We start from the raw sequence: 22,086 nt of genomic DNA on the forward strand, positions 1-22,086 counted from the left end.
AGGCATCAAGGATTTTAACACCATCTGGAGGAAAGTAGAGAACCTAAGGTCGAAAGCTAATGGAAACTACGCTATCTTTGAAAATTGAAAAAAAAGACTCCAACAGTAAAGAAGAAAGAGTTGGCCAAAACCAAGGAAAATATAAAAGAAAAAAAAATATGCCACGAAGTAAAAACACACTAGTTAAGGTGTCTTGCAAATTCTTAAGGAACATCAAGTTGCTAAATGAGACTATACAAACAGAAACACATAAAAACAAAGAAATAGAAAAACATGACACCCCAAATAAAACAAAACAGCAAGGTGGAGAACACAAGTAGGTTTCCCCAAAAACAATAGTAAGAATGAGGAGGAAGGAAAGGATGAAATATCGATAGATCTATTGAACCTTTCAAGACATGAGTGTTAATGAGGAGGACTCCAATGTAATCGATCAACCCCTGGTGGGCCCCAACCGAAGAAAGAAAATTGAGGCAAAAAAGGATCTAAAATCCGCGAAATTCGCAAAAAATGGAGAAAAGAGAGAAAACCACCTGATACAAGGGTCAAGCACGTTAACGCAATATCACAGCCAAAATTCACCTTCAATAAATGGCAGAAAAATTGAGAGAACGAAGGAGAGGAAGGCAAAATTGCAAACATTGATAATAGACGAGGGAGGGTGAATATGAAAGATAAGAGGAAACAGGAATAAGAAAGAAAACATGAACAGGTCAAGGTCACTCAAGATGGGAAGGGAAACTGCCTATTACTTGAAAGATGCATTTCGAGAAATGACGGATTGGTGCTAAATAGACACAATGCAACTATTGCACCACATCCCGCACTTGAAGACAATCTCGTCAAGCGATTGAAGATAGTGGAATTTACGGAGGAGGAAATCATGGACAGAGTACTAATCCATTTATACTCAAAAACAATAATTGCAATCTTATTGGAAAATCGTGAAGAATTGAACGCCTTGGGCTTCGATCTGAGAGAGCTTAAATCATATGGGATGGAACATGAAAGTGAAAAGAAAAGCAACAAAAAGCACTCCTATAACTCAAAACAAGTTCACTTTAAACAAACATTGCCCAAAGCGCAAAACTTTAGCTGAAAGGGAGAGACGCGAGGAGGACTCAGATGAAACCTTTTAAACAAACATTGCCCAAAGCACAAAACTTTAGCTGAAAGGGAGAGAGACGAGGAGGACTCAGATGAAACCTCAAAAAGAGAAGAGGGGATTCCAATGAAACAGATAAAAATAACATGTTAAGGTGACAATGGGAACAGGAATGAAATAAGTAACTCCAAAGGGGTGACGGGAGACAAAACGGAAGGGAGCTGGTGGTTGATGGCGAGAGCCCCGACTTCATTTAGACCAAGTTAATGCTCACTACCAATGAAATTGCTTTCAATCCTGCAATATCCAACAAAAAAGGTTGCCCAATGTCAGGATTAATAACTTTAAACGAAACAGTGGGCCCATGCCATGTATTCAGGTTACATCCATAAGTTTTCCGGGGAAAAGCCCCAGAGAGGTCTCGCAGATGCATATTAACATACTGGCAACATCAAGCAGCTGGGGAACTGACCTTCGCAGACGACATTTGCAATATATTGGACGAACTAATGCTGAATAGCACACAGTCCAAAGTAGTAATTTGCGGAGACTTTAACTTGGGAATACTCACAGAAGTGAAGACGGACCAAGATAAAAAAAAAATGAACATGGGTACAAATAACTAAGTAAAGATAGCATGGATGGAAGAAATGGACGTCAGAAATATGAGCTTGCTCAATGGGAACACACAAGGGGACATCCCACGAGCGGTCACGTGGGAAAGAGGAACACAAAGCTCAATCCTCTATTTTTTCATCTCAAAATCCCTGATACAACACAACTCTTGAGGTGATTAAAACAAAAGAGAGCAACCACAACATTGAAAAAATGAGCCTGGAAATGGATCGGTTGGTCTCGGCATAAGACTGGAATCACTCAGTGAAATTAGAACCTGGCCGTAATAGGTTAAGACTGAATAACGTGGAAATTGAAAACATAATAAAGGAGCTAAAAGAAAAAAACTCACGAAAGTGATTGTTTTGAATAGGATTCCATATTGCAAAAATACACAGGAAAAAATTATGTCTGTGGGAAACAAGGATTTAGAAAGCACGTACATGACCAGGTGATAGTAGCAAAAAAAAAAAAAAAGAAAAAAAGAACGTCAGAAAACTAAAGATGGCATATAACAACTGGATACATAGCAACAGACACATAATGGAACAGCAAGATGCTGAAAAAATGATGGCAACCTTAAAAAATAAAAACACAAGAGAATTTTGGGCCATCATTAGCGATTCAGAAATGCCCCAAGGCTCTGTCATGACGAACATGGTGACAGAAGAACAATGGGTTGAGCAATACACAAATCTATTCACAAAACAAGGAAAAAGCGTTTAATTAACATGCCCTCTGTAAAGAGTTGGAATATAAAGATAAATAAAGAGGACATATTGCAAACCATCAAGAAAAACAGTTCACCTCGGGCCCGTGGCCCCGACGGCTTAACAAATAAAATGCTAAAAAGAACACCCAAACGAATGGGCCAATTTCTGCGAGACTATATTTAAGATAATAATAAAATAAACAAGAATTCCAACTTCTTGGAAGGCTGCAATAATTGTGCCCATCTTTAAAAAGGGGCAAAGATCAAACCCCAAGAATTATCGACCCATAGCACTGCTTGATGTGGTAGGTAAGGTCTTTGCCACGCAAGTTTTGCACCAACTAACAGCTTGGGTTAAACCCTCCGGAGCCTTTGACTGCAGACAGACGGGCTTCGTAAAGGGAGTCGGTTGCGGGTTGAATCTCTTGATACTAAATTTGCTAAGGATGGAGGCAATACGAAAAGGAACTACAGTATATTTGGCTTTCGTAGACTTAGCCCACACATTCGATGGTGTCGACAGGGAGCGGTTGTGGGAGAAGATAGCAAATATGAACTGTCCTCCAAGCCTGATAATGGTAATTAAAGAATTGCATTCAAACACAAACATTAAAATCTGACTGGACCAGAGGGACTCTATCCGGCCCTATAAAAACTTCCAGAGGAGTAAAACAAGGGTGCCCTCTGGGCTCCACTCTCTTCAACCTATTCATTTCAGATGTGGGAGAGGCGATGGAGGAAGTGTCATCCTTTCCACCAAAAGTAAATGGAAAGCAAATAAGCTGGATGATCTACGCAGACTACATAGTCCTCCTAGACAGGACCCCAATAGGTCTACAGCGGAAACTGACGGCCCTAAAAACTTATAGATAAAAACGGTCTGGAAATAAATGCGAAAAAAAACAGAAATCCTACAACGAGAAAATCTTAAAGGACAAAAAAAACAAGAAAAAGTTCCAATGGAAATTAGGAACCGAGCGCCTGCTACCTTTTTTGAAACATGTACTGTACTTAGGAGTAGAAATCAATACCAACATCATGGATGAACCAATGGTCCAGAAAATCAAAGCAAAGTGTAAAGCCCTAGCAGTACAAGGAGCGGTCCTGCATAAAAAATTCGGGAAATTTTCCCTAAAGCCTGTGGTGAGCTTTTATAAACCAAAAGGTAATACCTGCATTAATCCACAGTGCGGAAGCCCTATTTGAATGCCCATACACACTGTGGTCACAATGTGAAAATATTTTCTGGAAGAGAATATTACAACTCCCCCTAAGTACACCCATAGCTTGTATACGCTATGATTTGGGGCCAACGTCGATCAATGCGCGAGTGATATGGAACACACTGTCGCTGCACAGAAAAGTAATGGGCGCCGACAACTTCCAGCAATTTGAAATCCTGCATGCAGAGACCCTCGACAATTCAAAAGATGTTTGAGGAATGGAAAGAAATTTGTGAAAAGATCCTATCACAATTAATGTCGAACAAAAGCACCCTTGAAAACAACCCAAATGCGGTGAAGAAAAAGCTCTGGAAGACTGACTGGATTGAAACTTCAGAGCAGAGAGCGCAGCATGCTTGTATGAGAACATTTGTAACAGAGAGCAAGACGCTCAACGAAAGGCCGAGGTATCTGAGGTTATTTCCATGCAAAGGTTGAAGAAACATCTTTTTGATGTTCAGATTGAACCTGTTTTCCACAAAAGAGAGAAAATAATATGAGAAGAAAAAAAAAGGAGAGGCGAGAGAAATCATTTGTCGCTTTTGTCAGGAAAATTAGGAGACGCTAAAACATCTGGTGATCTTCTGCCCGACAATGAGACCTCAGAACGAAATGTCTTGGAACTGAATGTATGAAACACGCAACAATGAGCGGCGGTGATTGGTGGAAGAAAATGTTGGAGGGTGAAGAAAAGAAACTAACATTTGCTCTGACATTCTTCCTAGATGAACTGAATAAGCGGTTCAGTGAGCAAAATGCCTAAAAAGAATCAGACAAAAAGTAGATTGGATATCCCATCCGTTGCCAAATCCTGACTTTGATTTAGTCAATGAGGGTCATCTCTCCTCGCCCCCGCCCCCCCCCTATAATTTAGTAATGACGTTTGCATACAACAACAATGATGCTTTACTGCACTCAAATTTGTTTCTTTTTTTTTTTTAAAAAAAGTTTGTAATAAACTATCAAATAAAAAAAATGTAAAAAATTAAAAGTTCCTGGGAAAGTGGTGAATCAGGATCTTCAAAAATCGGACAGAAGGTGATTAATGCAAAAGAACATTGCACATGGTACAACATGCCAAATAATTTTCAAATGCTCTATTCCCAAACACAGTACAAAAGAGCCTCTGGGGTTCAAAGATACATTTCTGGGCTCACAACATTGTCTCGTGTTTATATGCCTCAGTTCCGGCATCCTTTCCATGAATATTATCCTTTCTCCACTGTTCACTCTCAACTCTGCTTTCTTTGTTATTCAAATTCTGATCTCTTGTAAGACTTCCTCCTTGCCTAGGTCTCAGGACCCTACATGCACTTGCATGGTAGGTTTTGGCAAGAACAGAAGCAGACAGTAAAATCTTACATAGGAACTCTGTGGACCATAACTGCTCCATATGCCATTCTTCCACTCTTTCCTCCTTTCCTTTCCCACACCAGATTCTACAGTCTGCCTCATTCTCATACTTCCACCTAACTTTCTGTCACACTCCCTTAAGTCTTTCCTTCCTCTTGGTTGTCCACCTCTGGCCTTCACTGAAGTCTAAACGCTTAGTCTAACCTCATCCCTGACACTACTCTGTCCCCTTCTGATGCTACTCCAAACACCTAAATAAACTCCTCAACCCTTCTTCCAACCTCTTCCATAATACAATTGTTGAACGCCTCCTTATTCTACTCTGTCACTTCCAACCTCCTCATGAACACACTTGTCCCCGTGTCCATTGATGTCGCCTCCAACTGTATTAATATAATTAATCCACCTCCTCTCTGCAATTGTCAATCTCCTCTATTCCCGGTCCTTTATGCTTTTAGCTTCCCCTAGATTTCCCTCTCCTCTCTGGGTGTTCATCCACACTCACTTCTTACTTTCCACCATCTCCTTTTATGTATTGCTCTCTAGAAACCTAAAAACCTCACTCCAGCCTCCTTCCTTATGATATACCTCTTTATGGTTTCACTACCAGCCTGCTCCAATGACCTGTACTCCTGCTTAACAGCTCCACAATAAACCTACTACTATACTGGGAGCTGGCTATTATAGAGGGCTGTGCTCGAATGATTGCAACCTAGTTGGCACCAGCAGTCTGACACGGTGTAGATCTGCCCTCCTGGATGAATCTTTAAAAATGCCATCCATCATCTTAGATTGCAGCAGACGATAATGTTCTCCCAAATGGATGTGTGGCAACTGCTGTTCTCTCACCATTTCTGATTCTGGAAGCTATGTAGTTCGCTCCAGGGTGGAGAGGCTGTAGTATTTCTTCTGCAGTCTGTTGCTAGGTGGGGAGATACCACCACTGGTTGAACTGTGAGGCAGGGGTACACTTTCTTCTGCCTCCCTAAGTATTTAATGAGGGAAGGATGTGGGTTCCCCATAAAGATTGTCTATGCCGGTGAGGGGGTAAATTCAGTACTCCTGTGGGGTTCTTCGGTCTTCCTGGTTCAAAGCCAGTAAGTGTATCCTTTATGTCCAATCCAATTTTTCCGTCGGAAGAAAAGGGCGACTGGGAGTCACAAGCCTTCGTCTCTACAGTCTGCTGGCAAAGTCCAGAATACATGGCTTATGGAGGGGTTCTCTTCTGCTTGTTTTGGCCCTAGGGAACCGCCTGGGAATTTTCCACAGGCCGCTTCCTCTTTGATACACCAGTGACTCTTCCAAATCCGGTCCAGGTTTCCCAACGACTAAGGGGTAGATTCTGGGAGACTTTCTAGATTTTGGACTTGCTGGGCAACTTAGCTTGGGGATAACGCTACCCTCCAAGGACACTGGGGTAGCATTGACAGCTTCATGTGATGACAGTCATAAGAGGTCATTGCATCTGCTTTTGGCGATTCAAAATAAACTAAACCCACATCAACTGATGAATTGGCTTTCTGCCACGAGTCCATTCAAAATCTAACTTTTGAAATTATTGTAGGAATTAACTCTTTTTAGATAAACCTGAAAAAAGTCATCTTGAGATTGATTGAGTACCAGGGTACAATGGCGCTATTTCACTATTTTGCACCCCACTGGATTTCAATATAGTAATTATTTCATTAGCAATATTTCCATCAAAAGCCTTCATTCACCTAAGCTTCAAGTTAGTTTAACAATTTGTAAAATATGGGCAGCTTGCAAAAGAAAGGCACGGATTCATAAAATATTTCTTTCACTTGCATGTGGAAGTGCCCGTGTTAGTGAAAGAAGCATGAACACTTTCCAGATGAGAGAAGTCGCCAAACGGAAATGCCTCCAGTCATCATCAGGCCACATCCAAAACGTACAACTTTCAGCATGATGTGGACTGGCAGACGAATCCTGGAGTACACAGGGGTGGACTGGGAACCAAAAGAGGCCCTGTTCAAAATTACCCCATATTGCATATTTTCATAAAGCACAATCGTTTTCCAATGAGAAAATGTGGAAATAAAAAAAGTTTACCACACAAAAGAGGCCCAGGGTACAGAAGCCTACCGGGAAATCTCCAGAGTTCCTTCTAGGCCACAGCCCTGGGAGTGCATGCTTCATTAACAAAAGAGATCGCCTCTCCCTGTGGGTTTTGCATCGTCATATTACAGGCCAAACACGGGAAGTTTAGAGTTATCACTTGGAAAATACTATATTTTCACGTTAACCGCCCTGACTAAAAGGTTGACAGTCAGGACAACATTTTATCCGGTTTTCCACTTTTTGTATCCCCTAGATCCATCTAATCATTCCCTGCGCTTAACAAGAGGGCCTGTAATAGGGTGGAGGTAGGCACCAGGAGGGAAGAATGGGAAGCAACAGTACAATTAGTGATGTAGAGAGATCCAAAACTAGGGCTGATATTGCCAAGACGCAAGGAAACGCCAGCCAATGAGCCAAGAGCTCCATGTTGAAGTCGTTTTTCTGCTATACAACAAATTAATCTAACAGCTGGTCGGGTGTGTCCGCCATCCTTTAAGAGGCTGAAGGGAAGGGTAGCCTAATTAAATTAGAATGCACAGCAGTATGCCATCGTTCCATCCTTTATGCGCTCATACACAGACCTGTGTCTGTGCCTCCAGACAAATGCTACAAGAACAGTTTCTTGTAAAGACTGTCATTCAAACATGGTTACTCCATGATACAACTGTATAGAAACACTTTCGACCTACTAGAGTCCTCCTTTAAAAAGGAATTCGTTCGGTAAGTAATTATATGTTAAAATCTCCCTAACACTGCTGCTCCTACAAGGTCCATTTCTGTTAATGTGGCATCCTACACGGTGGGAGGGGCAGTACTGCCGTTGTGATCATGTACAGAGAAGATCTTTTTGTAGGCAATATCGAAGCGTATTCCATAAAACAGGCGTTTCGATCAGAATGTGCAGGCATAACCCCTCCATACAAAATATGCTTTCATATATAAATTGCAAAGTAATTTAGGATCGCAAAAAGCATGTAAGCATTATTATTTTTATTTAAAGAACATCTTTCCACTCACACAGGACACTCAGCCCATCTATGAAACTTTAGCCAGCAAAATGTTTCATTGAGGGAAATTATTTTGATTGGGGATTTCTTTTTTTTTAAAATTCGGATAAAGGGCAAGCTCCAGAAGCTGTCGCCAAAAATGCAGAAGCAGGAGTAACTTCATTAAAAAAACTTCTAAAATATAAACGAATCCATCGTATCTTTTAAATATCGTGTCATTATTAGTGTAGAGAGTAGTAGTCAATAAGGCGAGTGTAAACCAAGAAAACTTCATACTTAATAACGAATTGCGGCAAGTTGAAGATTAACTTTATAAAAATTAGACACTTCTGTGCTCTCTCAAAGTCTGAGACAGGGACTCCACCAATTTCTTGGCTTTATGAAGCAAGCATTTCGAAAAGACTTCACCGTCTCTTGACTTTGTCATGCAAGTGCTCCTTCAGAAGCTTAGGCCTTTTGGCTTGGTCATGCAAGCACTGCCTCAGAGACTACCCTACCCTCGTTTCTTAGTCAGGCAAGCATTTCATAAGGGACGTCGGCTTCCACTTGGCTTGCCCAGGCAAGTGTTCCCTGAGAGCCTTTCCCAGCTTCAGGTCTGTCCTTCAAGAGAAGCTGAGCAACTCCATCAGCATCTTGGCTTTGTTACACGAGGTTCCTTCAGAGACTCCCATAGCCGCTTACTGTCAGACAAGCATTCCTTCAGAGATCTCACCAGCCTCTTGGTTCTGTCGGGCAAGCAATCCTTAAATGAATTTACAACCGACATGTCTTTGTTAGACAAGTGCTTCTCAGAAACGACACCAGTCTCTCTTGGCTTTCTATGACAAACGTTCCTTCAGAGACTTCCCCAGTCCCCTCAGTTTCTCAGGTAAGTGTTTCCTCAGTAACTTCAACATAGTTGGATGACTCGCATGTGCTTTAATCCATATGCCCCCCTTTCTCAGCCCGCAGAGTTCCCCCTAGCAAACCCAGGGGCACTGAAGGGGATATAAACTCTTAAAATGGATTCCAAAATCCACGCTAGTTGGAGGATTTTGGTAGGCCACCCTAGTATGGTAAACAAAAGACAGAGGTTAGCCAACCCCAATCAAGGTGAGGCAGCAGAGTGGCCAAGGCTGTCTCGTCAAGGGTGTTAACGTGGTCTGGGGCTACACGGAGTCCACACAGAGCAACACCAGTATTCAAGTTAGACAGCAAGCAAATACAAATAAGGCCTTTAGTTCACACACTAAGTAGCTAAAAATCAGGAAAAGTCACACAAAACCTTTATAAAATGCATGCATACATACATACATACATACATACATACATACACACACACACCCTTAAGGGAAATAGAAATGCATATGAATCAATTACCAGTGCAACCCAGGTGAGTAGTCAAATGCATAGACTAGACAGAACTCCTTTAAAGTCCAGACAAAACAGCTTCCCACAATCTTATAAAGTCCAACCCAAAGCATATACTTCAGGTAAATTCTATAGAAATAGTAGTGCCAGTGGTTATAATTAAAAAGTTATCAAAAGTTAGATCAACGTTCAAGTAAAGTTCTGATTAGGACTTCACTGAAACCAACACACTAGGATAGTCGTAGGGCAGGATCATTAAACCAGGTTCCACCGCCAAAAGGTCAGGTAAGAGTGATTTAGGGTCAGATCTTTGCGCCCTAGCTATCCTACAGGAGGCAGGGGGAGAAACCAACAGGTATGCAGACTTACCCCCCCCTCCCCCGGTCAGAGTTCTCCGGAAACCATGGTTTGAGTTTCCAGACTCCATTCCAAGCTTGTTCTTCGTTACTTCTACAAGGGTCATATAGACAGAAAATGTACTTTGCTTCACAGGATTTAATTTTGATCAGTCGCAATAATTAGGAATCTGTTCCAGACAGCTTCCAGTTGAAGACCCAAGTGAAGATTGTGGGCGAGACAGCCACAGGACACCTCAGGAAGACGCAGAAGACAAGATCCAACAAAGTTTGGCTCTGATGGGTACCTGAACAGAAGCAAACACAAGAGCAGCTCCAGCAGAGCTTCCCTCGAGCGAGACGGCTGAAAAAGCAGGAGCATGCGACTTGTGGCACAACCTAGAGAATCTGCCAAGTTCCAAGGCTACAATCAAAAAAGAAGACTGCAGCGAGGTAGCAGGTAGCCCAGGAGAAAGCTTGTCAGTAGACCAGTTGGTCCAGGGACACTTCCAAAAGCTCTGCGTGCATGGATCCTCAAGCAGGGGTCGGGGTCGAGACCGATTGTACCCACCAGTCCAGGGGTTGAAGCACTAGCAAAAGCCATCTTGACATGAGGACAGAGGCGCAGGGCTTCTCCAGGACAACACTGGAGTTAACGCTTATCAGATGCAGGGGTTGATTTCGGGTCATCCGAGGTCTGGTCCTCTTGGCTCAAACAATGATCTGATGAACAGTTGCAGTAGCCCCACTTTTATCCAAGATGCAGGCTGGGAGCTAGCCCACCAATGACAATTATCGGCACCATTAAATCAGCAAGTGGCTGTCGAATCATGGATAGCCACTATTCACTGCGTTTTCCCAGCAACAGACTTTCTGGCACCAGAGATGTGTATTGGGACTAGACAGTCACAGACAGACAGACAGACAGACGTCCTTAGCCTGCAAAAGCCACAGCTTTCCCCAGGAAAGATTTCCGTACAAGGCACTTCCTGTCTTGAGAAGGCAGGAAAAAGGCCAAAGAACAATCGAAGAACCGTTGGCAAGGTCATTGTAGAGTGCTAGACACCTTTAGTAGCCATTTGTGGTTAAAGTGCACAAGAGTGCAGACGACCTCCGACGAGGGTAGAGGGCAGGAGCCCCCCCCCTCCTCTCCAGAAGACCACCCACGCAGCAACTGCAGACCCGCTGCAGAGCACACGGCGGCCTGCCTGACCGTGTCCCTCCCACTTGCCTGACTCCTCCATGCCGGGCGCGACGCGGCACCACAGCGAGGCTGAGCCTCGTTCCGGGCACTTCAAAGCCCCTTGCTTCCGCCGGTAGGCGGATACGCCGGCCTGCACGAGAGCCGTACAAAGGTCCCGTTTGCGCCTGTTAGCGCAATGGTAGCGCACAGGCGCTGCACCTCATCTACCTCTCCGGCTCCACTGAGACTCTCACGATAAGGCCCTAGGGGCATTTACTGCAGGACTCATATCATTATATTGTACCTGACCCGCAACTTTTGTAACATTGCATCTGCCATTCCAAGTCAGTTGCTGTTGACGCTATGCCTAAAACCAGCTTTCATTGATAACCTGAAATGCTTGTCCTACTGATCACTGCATTCCAGCCCCGTTAACTAACTACTGCTCTGCCCACTAATGATCACTATGCAATGACACTTGAACTATGCCTGTATACGTTGCACTGTCCATTACCTAGTAGGCCCACATCTGACGCTAACATTAGGATATCTGTATAGCCGAACTCTGTTGTGCCTCACAACTTGAACTTGAGTCTGTTCGCCCACAATTGCTACCAGCCTTAGCACATATGTATTGCCTAATTTTGTACCTACTTGCCTGTGCCTTACATTTGCCTCATAGATGACACTCCTTTTGTGCCCCGATTGCTAAAATCGAATTCAGATGACCCTCTGCCTATGCACCCCGCTAGTGACCTATGCTTTTGTGCCCTGATTGCTAAAATTGAATTCAGATGACCCTCTACCTATGCACCCTGCTAGTGGCCTATGCTTTTGTGCCCTGATTGCTAAAATCAAATTCAGATGACCCTTTGCCTATGCACCCTGCTAGTGACCTATGCTTTTGTGCCTTGATTGCTAAAATCGAATTTAGGTGACCCATTGCCTATGCACCCTTGCTGGTGACCTATGCTTTTGTGCCTTGATTGCTAAAATCGAATTCAGGTGACCCATTGCCTATGGACCCTGCTAGTGACCTATGCTTTTGTGCCTTGATTGCTAAAATCGTATTTAGGTGACCCATTGCCTATGCACCCTGCTTGTGTCCTATGCTTTTGTGCCTTGATTGCTAAAATCGAATTTAGGTGACCCATTGCCTATGCACCCTGCTAGTGTCCTATGCTTTTGTGTCCTGATTGCTAAAATCGAATTCAGATGACCCTTTGCCCATGCACCCTGCTAGTGACCTATGCCTTTGTGCCTTGATTGATGAAATCGAATTTAAGTGACCCATTAGACTAGACCTTACGCTACCGAACAACAACTACACTGTACTAGCCCTATCTTGCCCAATATCACAATGTATCTCCATGCGCTTTATACAGTGTTACTGAGATCAATACTGCACATCTTGAACAGCCAATACCTAACCATGCTACCCAATTTACCAGCACTTGAGCCCGCATATAACCCATACACATTAACTGAAATGATCTCCACACCTTGCCCTGTTCTCATGAGGAACCTTAGATTACGTGCCAGGCTCCCAAGGCTCTATGACCCTTTATCTAAACCAGCCCACAATAAGGTGACTAGGAATCCATCCCTACACCCTCTTCAATTGAACAGTAGACTCCACCGTGAGCCCATCCGTGACCAGAAAAGTATGCACGAATCTGTGCCACCACCCCCTAAACCCAGTAGATCTCTGGACCAAGGGTGCACTAATAAATGCCCGCTCCATGGTAGCTCATGCGTCAGACATTGCCGACCTGCTACACAACGAAGACCTGGACTTCTTAGCGGTACCCGAATCTTGGCTTCACCCCACGGCAGGCCCTGCAATTATGCTAGCGGTACCAGATGACTACACGCTATTAAGACTTGATCGTACCACCTCTAGAGGCGGAGGTCTTGCCATCATAGCCAAAACTAAATTCCCTATTACAATTGAATCACCCACTAATGTTAGCTCCTGTGAATCTCTAACCGCCAAGTTAACACTATCTAATACTCAATCCATCTCCATTCACCTTATCTACCGACCACCGGGCCCTCTAGGGTCATTTGAAGAGGACCTCACAGACATCTTATCAAACAATCTTAAAAACTCCTCACAACGCGTCTTACTAGGAGACTTTAACCCAATGCCAGTACAATCAATAACACCCTAGAGGAACTGGGCTTCACCCAGAAGATCACTGAGCCCACCCATATCAAAGGGAGAACTCTGGACTGGCTAGCTGTGCATAACTGCCCAGTCCTAGTCTCTGCCATACTCCCGCAGCCTTGGACAGACCATTACCTGATCTTGATCACCCTAGAGGCAACCCCAGCACAGCTGTCCAATCCCGAAATAAAAAAAACATCACCCCCGAAAACTTGATCCCGCTAATCACACCAACCTTGAATGCCATCCCGGATAATACAGATCCATTCACGATGGTGGACATCTATAATAAAATCATGCTCTCATCCCTTTGTGTCACAGCCCCTTTGAAGCTAAAAAAGAGCAAGCCCCGGAAACACCAACTCCTGGTTTTCACCTCATCTTAAAGCCCTCAGACAGGAAAAGTGACGCTGTGAAAAAATCTGGAGAGCTTACCCCTCAGAAAATAACAAAAAAAACTTGAGCAGTCTAGCTTCCCAATATAAAAAAGAAATTATATTGGCCAAACAAACGTCTTATAGTACGCGAATCTCACAAGCTAAATCTAACACTAGAGAGCTTTTCACAATACTTAAAGGGTTTGAATCTCCGATTCAAGTGCCCGACTCGTGTATCAAAGATAAAAACTGGTGCACGGGCATACAAAATGCCCTAGCGAACAAAATCTCCTCCCTTAAGACTAAGATAAGAATTAAAAAAGAATCTCTGCTCTCCTCTACTAAGCCGAGTATCGCCTCCCATAAAAAGGTTCACCTGACTCAATCATCCCCCCCAGCGCACAACCCCCCCTTTAATTTCCATAAAGTATCCACCAAAGAGGTAGAAAATACTATTCTCACCCTCAAACCTTCAAATTGCCATGGAGACCTATGCCCCGCTCAACTGATTAAGGATGCAGCCCGTGATCTCGCACCATTTATTACCAAACTAATAAATGCGTCTTTCACATCAGGCACCTCAGGCGGCGTGCCTCAAGGATCTTGCGTCTCCCCTACACTTTATAACATCTTCACAAAGCCCCTTTTCGATGATCTAGACGATCTGGGTATCACCTACACTAATTACGCCGATGATACCCAGATCCTCATCCCGTTGTCGGGGGATTACGACAAGGATTTGGCCTTCGTTAATAAAGTGTACCTCATCATCCAGGCATGGATGGCCTCACACTGTCTATGCCTGAATGATGACAAGACGGAACTCCTTATTCTAGGCTCTACACACTACCTCAATAAGCTGGGCCACAAATACTCATCGTTCATAATGGACGATAACAAGATCAAGGTAGCTAAGGAGGTTAAAACCCTCGGCTTCTATCTAGATTCCACCCTTACCTTCAACAAACAAGTGTATGCAATGGCCTCCACCACCTCCTACACTTGCAAACTCATTAGGGCAGCCAAACCCTTTCTCTCCCCCACCAACTGTACCACATTGGCCAGGGCGCTGATCCTGTCCAAGTTGGACTATTGCAACGCTCTATATGTAGGTTGTAACAAATATATCTCAAATAAAATCCAAATCCTCCAAAATAATGCCCTTAGAGCGGCCCTCAGTATCCCGAAGAAAGCCCATATCTCAGATTCCAGAAGAGCTGTCAACTGGCTATCCACCAAGGACAAGATATTCCTTAAATCGGCATCTCTGATTCATAAATGCCTCCACCAAGCAGCCCCTCAATACCTCATCGCCAGATTTACTATACCCACCCTCTCTCGACCCTCGAGAACGGCCAATTCTAACCTTCTTCTGGTGCCCAGGTTCAAACGTACAATGTCTGGAGGCAATAGCTTTCCAGTAAAAGCAGCGCAATTCTGGAACTCCCTTCCTCCTACCTGCAGGGAGGACCTACCCTACCACCAGTTCAGAGCCAGGACTATCCACTGGCTCAAATCTCTCAACTCATAACGACCCTCCGATGCCCAGATGCGCCACTACCATGTGGCTCCTTACCTCATTGAATGTAAATATGTATATAGTATTGCCTATAGTGTATATGTTCTACCCTTCCTATTTGGCGTGATACGTCCGGCACTGTAACCGCAGCTGGACCTCACCCTACTGTATGTAACTAAGTTTTGCAACCCTCTTGCTGCCTTTGCGCCTGGCTACCCTTGGGTTAGGTGCGCATTATAAATAAATACAATACAAAGTAAAATCAGACAAAAATGGTACAAATATCACAGCTGCAACCAGCTTGTTTTAGGCACATTGTCAAAGTAAACAAAAAGCCATTATGTAAAGTAGGATTCAAAGTATCCTAACTGCACTTCGTTGTAAGGTGATGTGTGCAAATGTAACAATACAAAAATTCCTAAAGAAATGTAGTCTCTCATTACTGACAGTCTTTGAGACTAGTCAGTTACCCCATAAGAATTAGCAAAACAGGCAAGGGGAGTAAAGCACAAGGCTTTACCGACATTTAAAAAGTCAGGACAGGGTACAAAACAAGCAAAAATAAAGTGTGTTGCATAGAAATGTATGGCGGGAAAGATGCAACAAAAAAAAAAAAACATTTTCCTAACAAACTCTAACGGTCATACTGTATATCAGTCAAAGCAATGCATGCCGACAGCACATTTCACTCTGATAGAAAGGGTTTATTCTTTTAAGTCCTGCTTTTCTCCTCCATTAGGATAATTTGTCACAGATGTATAAACATTTCTTACCCTTTAATATATATGGGGCACTGTGAAATGTAATATAATTTATATTAATTAAAAACAAAGTACTTTGTGATGGGTTTCTTTTTTTTTTTAGCATTTTCTATACTATTATATAAAGATGTGATGCCTATACTACTGAATAATAGTGCAAACCCAAACCCACAATTTCCAAATTCACAACAGTATACTTACTTCAATATAAAGGCTCTTTGGTGGTTTCATATCCTGTGTGATATCCAGACCCTCATTACCTCCCAACGACCTCATGTATGTAGCGAGTGACTTCTTATACTGACTGAACCAGTCTGTCTATTGACAAATGCAAAGAGTAGAACATGATTCCAAGAAAGTTTTCATGCATTTATGTACAATTTTCTTTAATGTGCGTCATGCCCAAGAGAAATGACAGCTTCACAAAGTAGATGAACAGAAAACCAGGCTCACTTTACAGGGTGCAAAGGATCCCCCCCAAAAAACAAAAAACCCTGAAAATGTAAATGCATCCTACAGAATACAATTTGTGTCTTGGAATACTTTGGTGACATTGCTCTAGTTAGAGGCATATATTGGCAGATACTGACAGAGCAATTCGATGCTAGAGATTAAAAAGGTCCGTTTGCATCTCCCATCGAAAGAAAGATTTTGAGGGGCCACAGTTTAAAGAGTTGGGATTTGCAGACAAAATCATGTGGGGCGTCTCCAGAGAAAAAGTGTGAGAATGTTTTAGTCTTGTGGTAGGTGTGCGAATGTGTGTCCAGATAAGTTTTTCAGCCAGTAGATGGTCTGTATACAGTGGAACATTTGGTAGCAGAGGCAAGCCATTATGAAAAGTGTTGACTTCCAAAGGTGGGCTTTGAAGTGAGATCATGGTGGGTGCAAAGTGCTCATAAAACATGGCATTTATGTGGTGCTCTGTTGCATTAGTGTCATTAAGTGTGAAAATGGCGGACTTCCATACACTGGAAAGTAGGGCATTTCCACCATCAAACCACAAGAGCAAATATGTCAGCTTGCAAGATGGTTCAGAAATCTTTTAGGGATTAACAGATAATCTTTTCATAGAGGTGTTGCTGGTATTGGACTTTGAACCAACGGGGGCCCTTTTAATCAGTAACACGTCATACAAGGATGGGGAGGCAGAATAACTTACACCAAATAAGAAGACTGACTCAGGAAGTTGGCAACATGGCTCCTTCGACTGTTTTATTTTCAATTACCTAAAACATGGAGTTACAACGGACAACAAAGGACGTTCGATTGTGCTCAACATATTAATAAACAACTGTTTTATAGCAAAAATGCGTCATACATGATGTCCTACTACGCAGCAAACTAAGAAAACGTATGGGGGATTGTCATTGGACTAAGGGGAACATCTAAGTATACTTTCTATATAGGGACGGGTTAAGATTGGGTCTCTACAGTCAGGTGGACAACCTATGCCTACCCTAGTGCAAGTCATCTTCATTAGTTACAAGATACATGATACCCCATTGGCTATCAAAATATAAGGCCCTTTTTTATGTGCGCTTCTACAATTGGTTTGCACGCTTGTACCCTTCTGGAACATTCGGCTCACTAGCAGCACATAAGCTGGTACCCCAGGTGCCAGCGGGTGGACTTAACTGTCTCCCCACACAATTAGCTCTACATCTCTCGTGCCTTCTGCCATTCAGATTGTCTTTGAACTTGTCCTTGCAAAGCATCACTGCTCCTGAGAATAAAAGGGAGTATAGGCACACTCTTATAGTCTGGTTTGTACGCCCAATTCCTATTTCCATCCTCACGTGACGGGGGACCGTATTTCGGCCTGTTTTGCAGCTTTTAATTGTCTTGAATTAATAAACTTGCCACTAATGGTGTTCTTTCCTGCACCTTAACAAGGGCAGATTCAGCTTCTCACGTTCACTTGTTCAAGGATAGATAACCAGTTCTTGGCTGCTCCATCCTTTGACCTCCAGGGCAGACAGCTATTCCAGGACTTTCCTCGATCTTCAGCTGTTTTCTTACTGCGACACAGCTCTCCGATCCTTCTTGCTTCATGGGTCTGAACTTACTAAATATGTGACACTGATGTCCAGAATTCTATACAATGGCGACACCGCATGAAGTCTATTCACTACAAATAGCTAGCCTTTATGATCACTTAGTCTACTTGCGTTACTGCATCTGTAAAGTTATAAAAACTTGCATTTTCTGCAGTGCTCTTCACATGTGCAATCTTCATTCCGCATATGAAAGTTTGCTTGATTCTTTACTTCGTCATCAGATTCTATAAGGTCTATGCATCTTCTTCTTTAACCATTCTTCTCAGTGCGTCACGCTCATTTCTTGTGACATCACCAGTCTCCTTTCCTCTCCTCTTCATATTCCTTTGGGGCTCCGGCCTGCCTAACTAGGAAAAAGAGCAACATCACAGCTGAAGCCTTAATGCCTCTGGTGACCCCCATTCTGAACGCCCTACCAACTACAACTGACTTAAACTCGCTGTTCAACGCCTATAATGACTCCATGGCTAAAGCTATCGACACCATTGCCACATTAAAAATGCGCAAAGGGAAACCTAAAGCGCACCTGAATACGTGGTACACCCCAGAGCTCAAACGTCTCCGACTACAAAAAAGCAAACTTGAATCACTATGGAAATCGGTGCCTTCAGTAGACAATAGAACTAACCTTACCAACATCTCCACCCTCTACAAAAATGAGATCACACGTGCTAAGAAAGAATCTCTTAATTCCAGGATCTCACAGGCAGGCTCCAGCACAAAAGAGCTCTTTAACATCTTAAAGGAATTAGAAAACCCCACTCCTCCCGAAGATACCTGCACAAAGGATAAACCTTGGTGCACAGGGATCCAGAATGCCCTTGCCAACAAAATTTCAGGGCTCCAAACTAAAATTGGAAACAAACGGCAACAGCTCACTCATGACCCCACCTCCAGACCCACCCATCCCCCACTCACCGCCACTAGCTCAGGCTTCACCTTCAAAAAGGTTACCATACCTGAAGTACAAAAAATTATAGCATCCTTGAAACCCTCGAACTGCAAGGGGGACAGTTGCCCCGCACAGATTATCAAGGATGCTGCCAGGGATCTCTCCCCCTAACAACATGGTCCCAAGTAATCTGAAACAATCCTGGGTCCTACCCTTGCTAAAAAAACAGACCCTCGACCCAGACATACCCACAAATTATAGACCCATTGCCACTGTCCCATTTTTACTAAAGATTCTTGACAGAGTGGCCTATTTACAAATTCAGGATTACCTTGAAACTAACCTATTACTAGGTACTCGCCAATCTGGCTTCCGTCCCCAACATGGGACGGAAACGGCCCTTGTTGATCTCAAGAGCCAGATAGACGAAATCAAAGATAAAGGGAGGGCTGCCATCCTGCTTCTCCTCGACCTCTCCGCTGCCTTTGACCTGGTTGACCACAAAATCTTGTGCAACCACTAATCATCGGCAGCACACTTCTCCCACTCGGCGGTCACATGGATCCAATCCTTCCTGGACAACAGGACCATGCGAGTCTTCTCACCCATAGCAGCAGCCGACCCTATTCCCATTACCTGCGGTGTCCCACAAGGATCTTGTGTTTCACCCACTTTGTATAATATATTTACAAAGCCCCTATTCGATAAACTGGACCATCTGGGTGTCACCTACACCAACTACGCAGATGACACCCAGATACTCCTCACTTTATCAGGCAACTACAACGCGGACGCCAACAGGATCGGTGAAGTCTTTTCCATCATTCAGGCATGGATGGCCACACATGGCCTCTGCCTGAACGATGACAAGACTGAACTGCTCCTTGTCGGCTCACCCAACACTATCCGGAATCTCAGCCTTAGCTACTCTAGCTTCATCATTGACGGCAACACCATTCCCACTGCCAAAAGTGTAAAAACTCTTGGTTTCTATCTCGACACTAACACCAACTTCGCCAAACAAATTAATATGACCGCCTCAGCAACTGCTTACACTGGGAAACTAATCAGAGCCTGCAGACCTTTGATATCCCCAAACAATTGCCTTACTCTAGCCAGAGCACTTATACAATCCAAACTGGATTATTGCAACAGCCTGTCTGTAGGTGCCAATAAAACGGTTGTCAATAAACTGCTAGTTCTACAAAACAATGCACTCCGTGCCGCCCTTAATATTCCCAGAAGAGAACATATCTCAGCCACAAGAATCACATGCAAATGGCTCTCCATCCAACATAAAATAGACCTAAAAACTATCTGCCTCACCTACAAAGCTCTTAACCACCTGGCCCCACCTTATTTAACCAATAAATTCACCTTAAGACAGAATACTAGAACCACCAGATCCTCTAATACACAACTGACAGTGCCCAAATACTCCCTTAAAAGAGCCGGTGGATCCAGCTTCCCAGTTCTAGCCTCACAATTATGGAACACTATTCCATTGGACATCAAATCTACCCCTACATTTCAACCTTTCAGAACTAAGATCATCACCTGGTTACTCAACAAATAACTAGCACTGTATGTATGTATCCGCTACGATGTTACTAATTCTACTATAACTGCTTTCATAACTGCTTTTGTAACTATACATATGCTGCACAAATGTACAAATGTTCTTACCTATGCCTGTAACCTGATGCTTAAGCGCCCATATACCTCTGGGTCAGGAGCGCTATACAAAATAAATAAATAAACAAACAAACAAACCTCCTCCTGGAGATGGTCATCTCTACGAGGGTACATCACAGTGTTTTCTTAAATGGATACCTTTTCTCAAAGACACTCAGTGGAATAGGCACAAATACTGGTATCGTGCAGGTCATAATTTCAGGTTTCCAGCATATAAAATGGGGGCGGGACTTCCTGCAGAGGCATTCCGCTGCTCCTCTACACCCCACACCCATCTGGTTGATTCATCGACCACTCCTTCACCAGTCTCCAAATCTTGGTATCCTCTCTTGAAGAAGTGCTTCTTTGGAGTCCAGATTTTCACTACTCCCTTCAGGGAACCCGTTGATTTTACATGTCCATCAACACTCCAGGTCATGTGGCTGCACTGTCCATTCGGGCTACAGTAGATCCATCGTTCCACATACTTCATGTGACTCCTTGGACTCAGGAACTTCGTTCCCTCAGGTGCTAAGATGCTGGCATCTACATATTTTCTGATCTCTTCAACCGTTAATTCTTTGGGTCCAAATCATGACTACACATTGATCATTCCTACTGCTTTATTTGCTGTCTTCTTACACTGTGCGATAATTATCCTGATCACACAGAATCCAAACATTATCATCACCAATATTGCTCCCATGAGTTTGAAGATATTCGCCATCCATTGTGGAACCCATGAGAAGATGGACACGAACCAGCTGTCATCTGCAATATCTTCTGTCTCATCTTCCATCTTGTTGTGTAGATTTGTCAGCAACGTTATGGCCTCTGTCAAGGTCCCATTCTCAACATCATGAGACGTATAAATGTGCAACATGATACTCTGATTTTCGCACAAACTGTTCCATCCAGTGCTGTGATCATATCGAGTACATAGCTGTTCTGGAGTGTCAATCTTATGGCCCTCAATTCTTCCCCAATAGCCATGAATACTTTTATGGTAGTGTTAATTGTCTGCAGGTGCTCCCAGCGAGTGATCTGTAACCACTTCACATTCGCCATTGTCTGGATTCCTGGTATAAAGATAGTTGTGAAGATCGAAGCAGTCTTACCCCTATGGTCATAAGGCATAGCATCAAAGGCCTCTATTGATTTAGCAGAGAAATAATTCTCCCTTCTTATTCAATAGAGGAATTCAAGTGATCTTCTCCTCTTCAACTGGGCATCTGCTTTTGAACTCTCCAATGTTCAAGTCGCTTTGAGGAATCACTAAAGCTGGAAAATGATAAGTACCATAGAACACATCCCTCCCCAGTCCTTGGGCAGTTTCATGTAGGCTCTGGACTCACAAGCCCAATAGTGGTCCATCAGAACTACTGTTCCATCCTTCATGCCTGGTACATCAAAAATTCGACCACACTGAAGATTCTCTCCAACTTTCCTTGTGCCAATATTTCTGAACCACAAGGACGCACTTGCTAGAGTACTATCTGCAATGGTCCTCCTTTATCGTCAAACCATGTCAACAACTTCACCATTTTTGGCCAATGATTCTTGTGTTCATTCTCTGCAGTATCTATAACTGGTTTATAATATCCAGTTAATGCCGCTGCTTTACACACAATCAGTTCATCAGCCCACCCTTCTGGACACTGTTCCATTGATTTG

The 22,086-nt window shown here is 43.4% G+C and overlaps 1 protein-coding gene across 2 annotated transcripts in view; it reads right to left on the reverse strand.

Annotated features, from left to right (window-relative positions):
* Positions 1-22,086, reverse strand: part of GINS1 (GINS complex subunit 1) — a 295,885-nt gene that overhangs the window by 108,157 nt on the left and 165,642 nt on the right. Inside the window, exon 5 of one of the 2 annotated variants that reach the window (XM_069607825.1) lies at positions 15,991-16,107. The exons of the other annotated variant lie outside the window; for it this stretch is intronic. Coding sequence (XP_069463926.1) covers positions 15,991-16,107 — 117 coding nt within the window. The remainder of the gene's footprint in view (positions 1-15,990; positions 16,108-22,086) is intronic. 2 annotated transcript variants of the gene reach the window in all.

This window comes from Ambystoma mexicanum, chromosome 4q (genome assembly GCF_040938575.1).
Source record: "Ambystoma mexicanum isolate Mex_15411 chromosome 4q, UKY_AmexF1_1, whole genome shotgun sequence".
NCBI classification, from domain to species: domain Eukaryota; kingdom Metazoa; phylum Chordata; class Amphibia; order Caudata; family Ambystomatidae; genus Ambystoma; species Ambystoma mexicanum.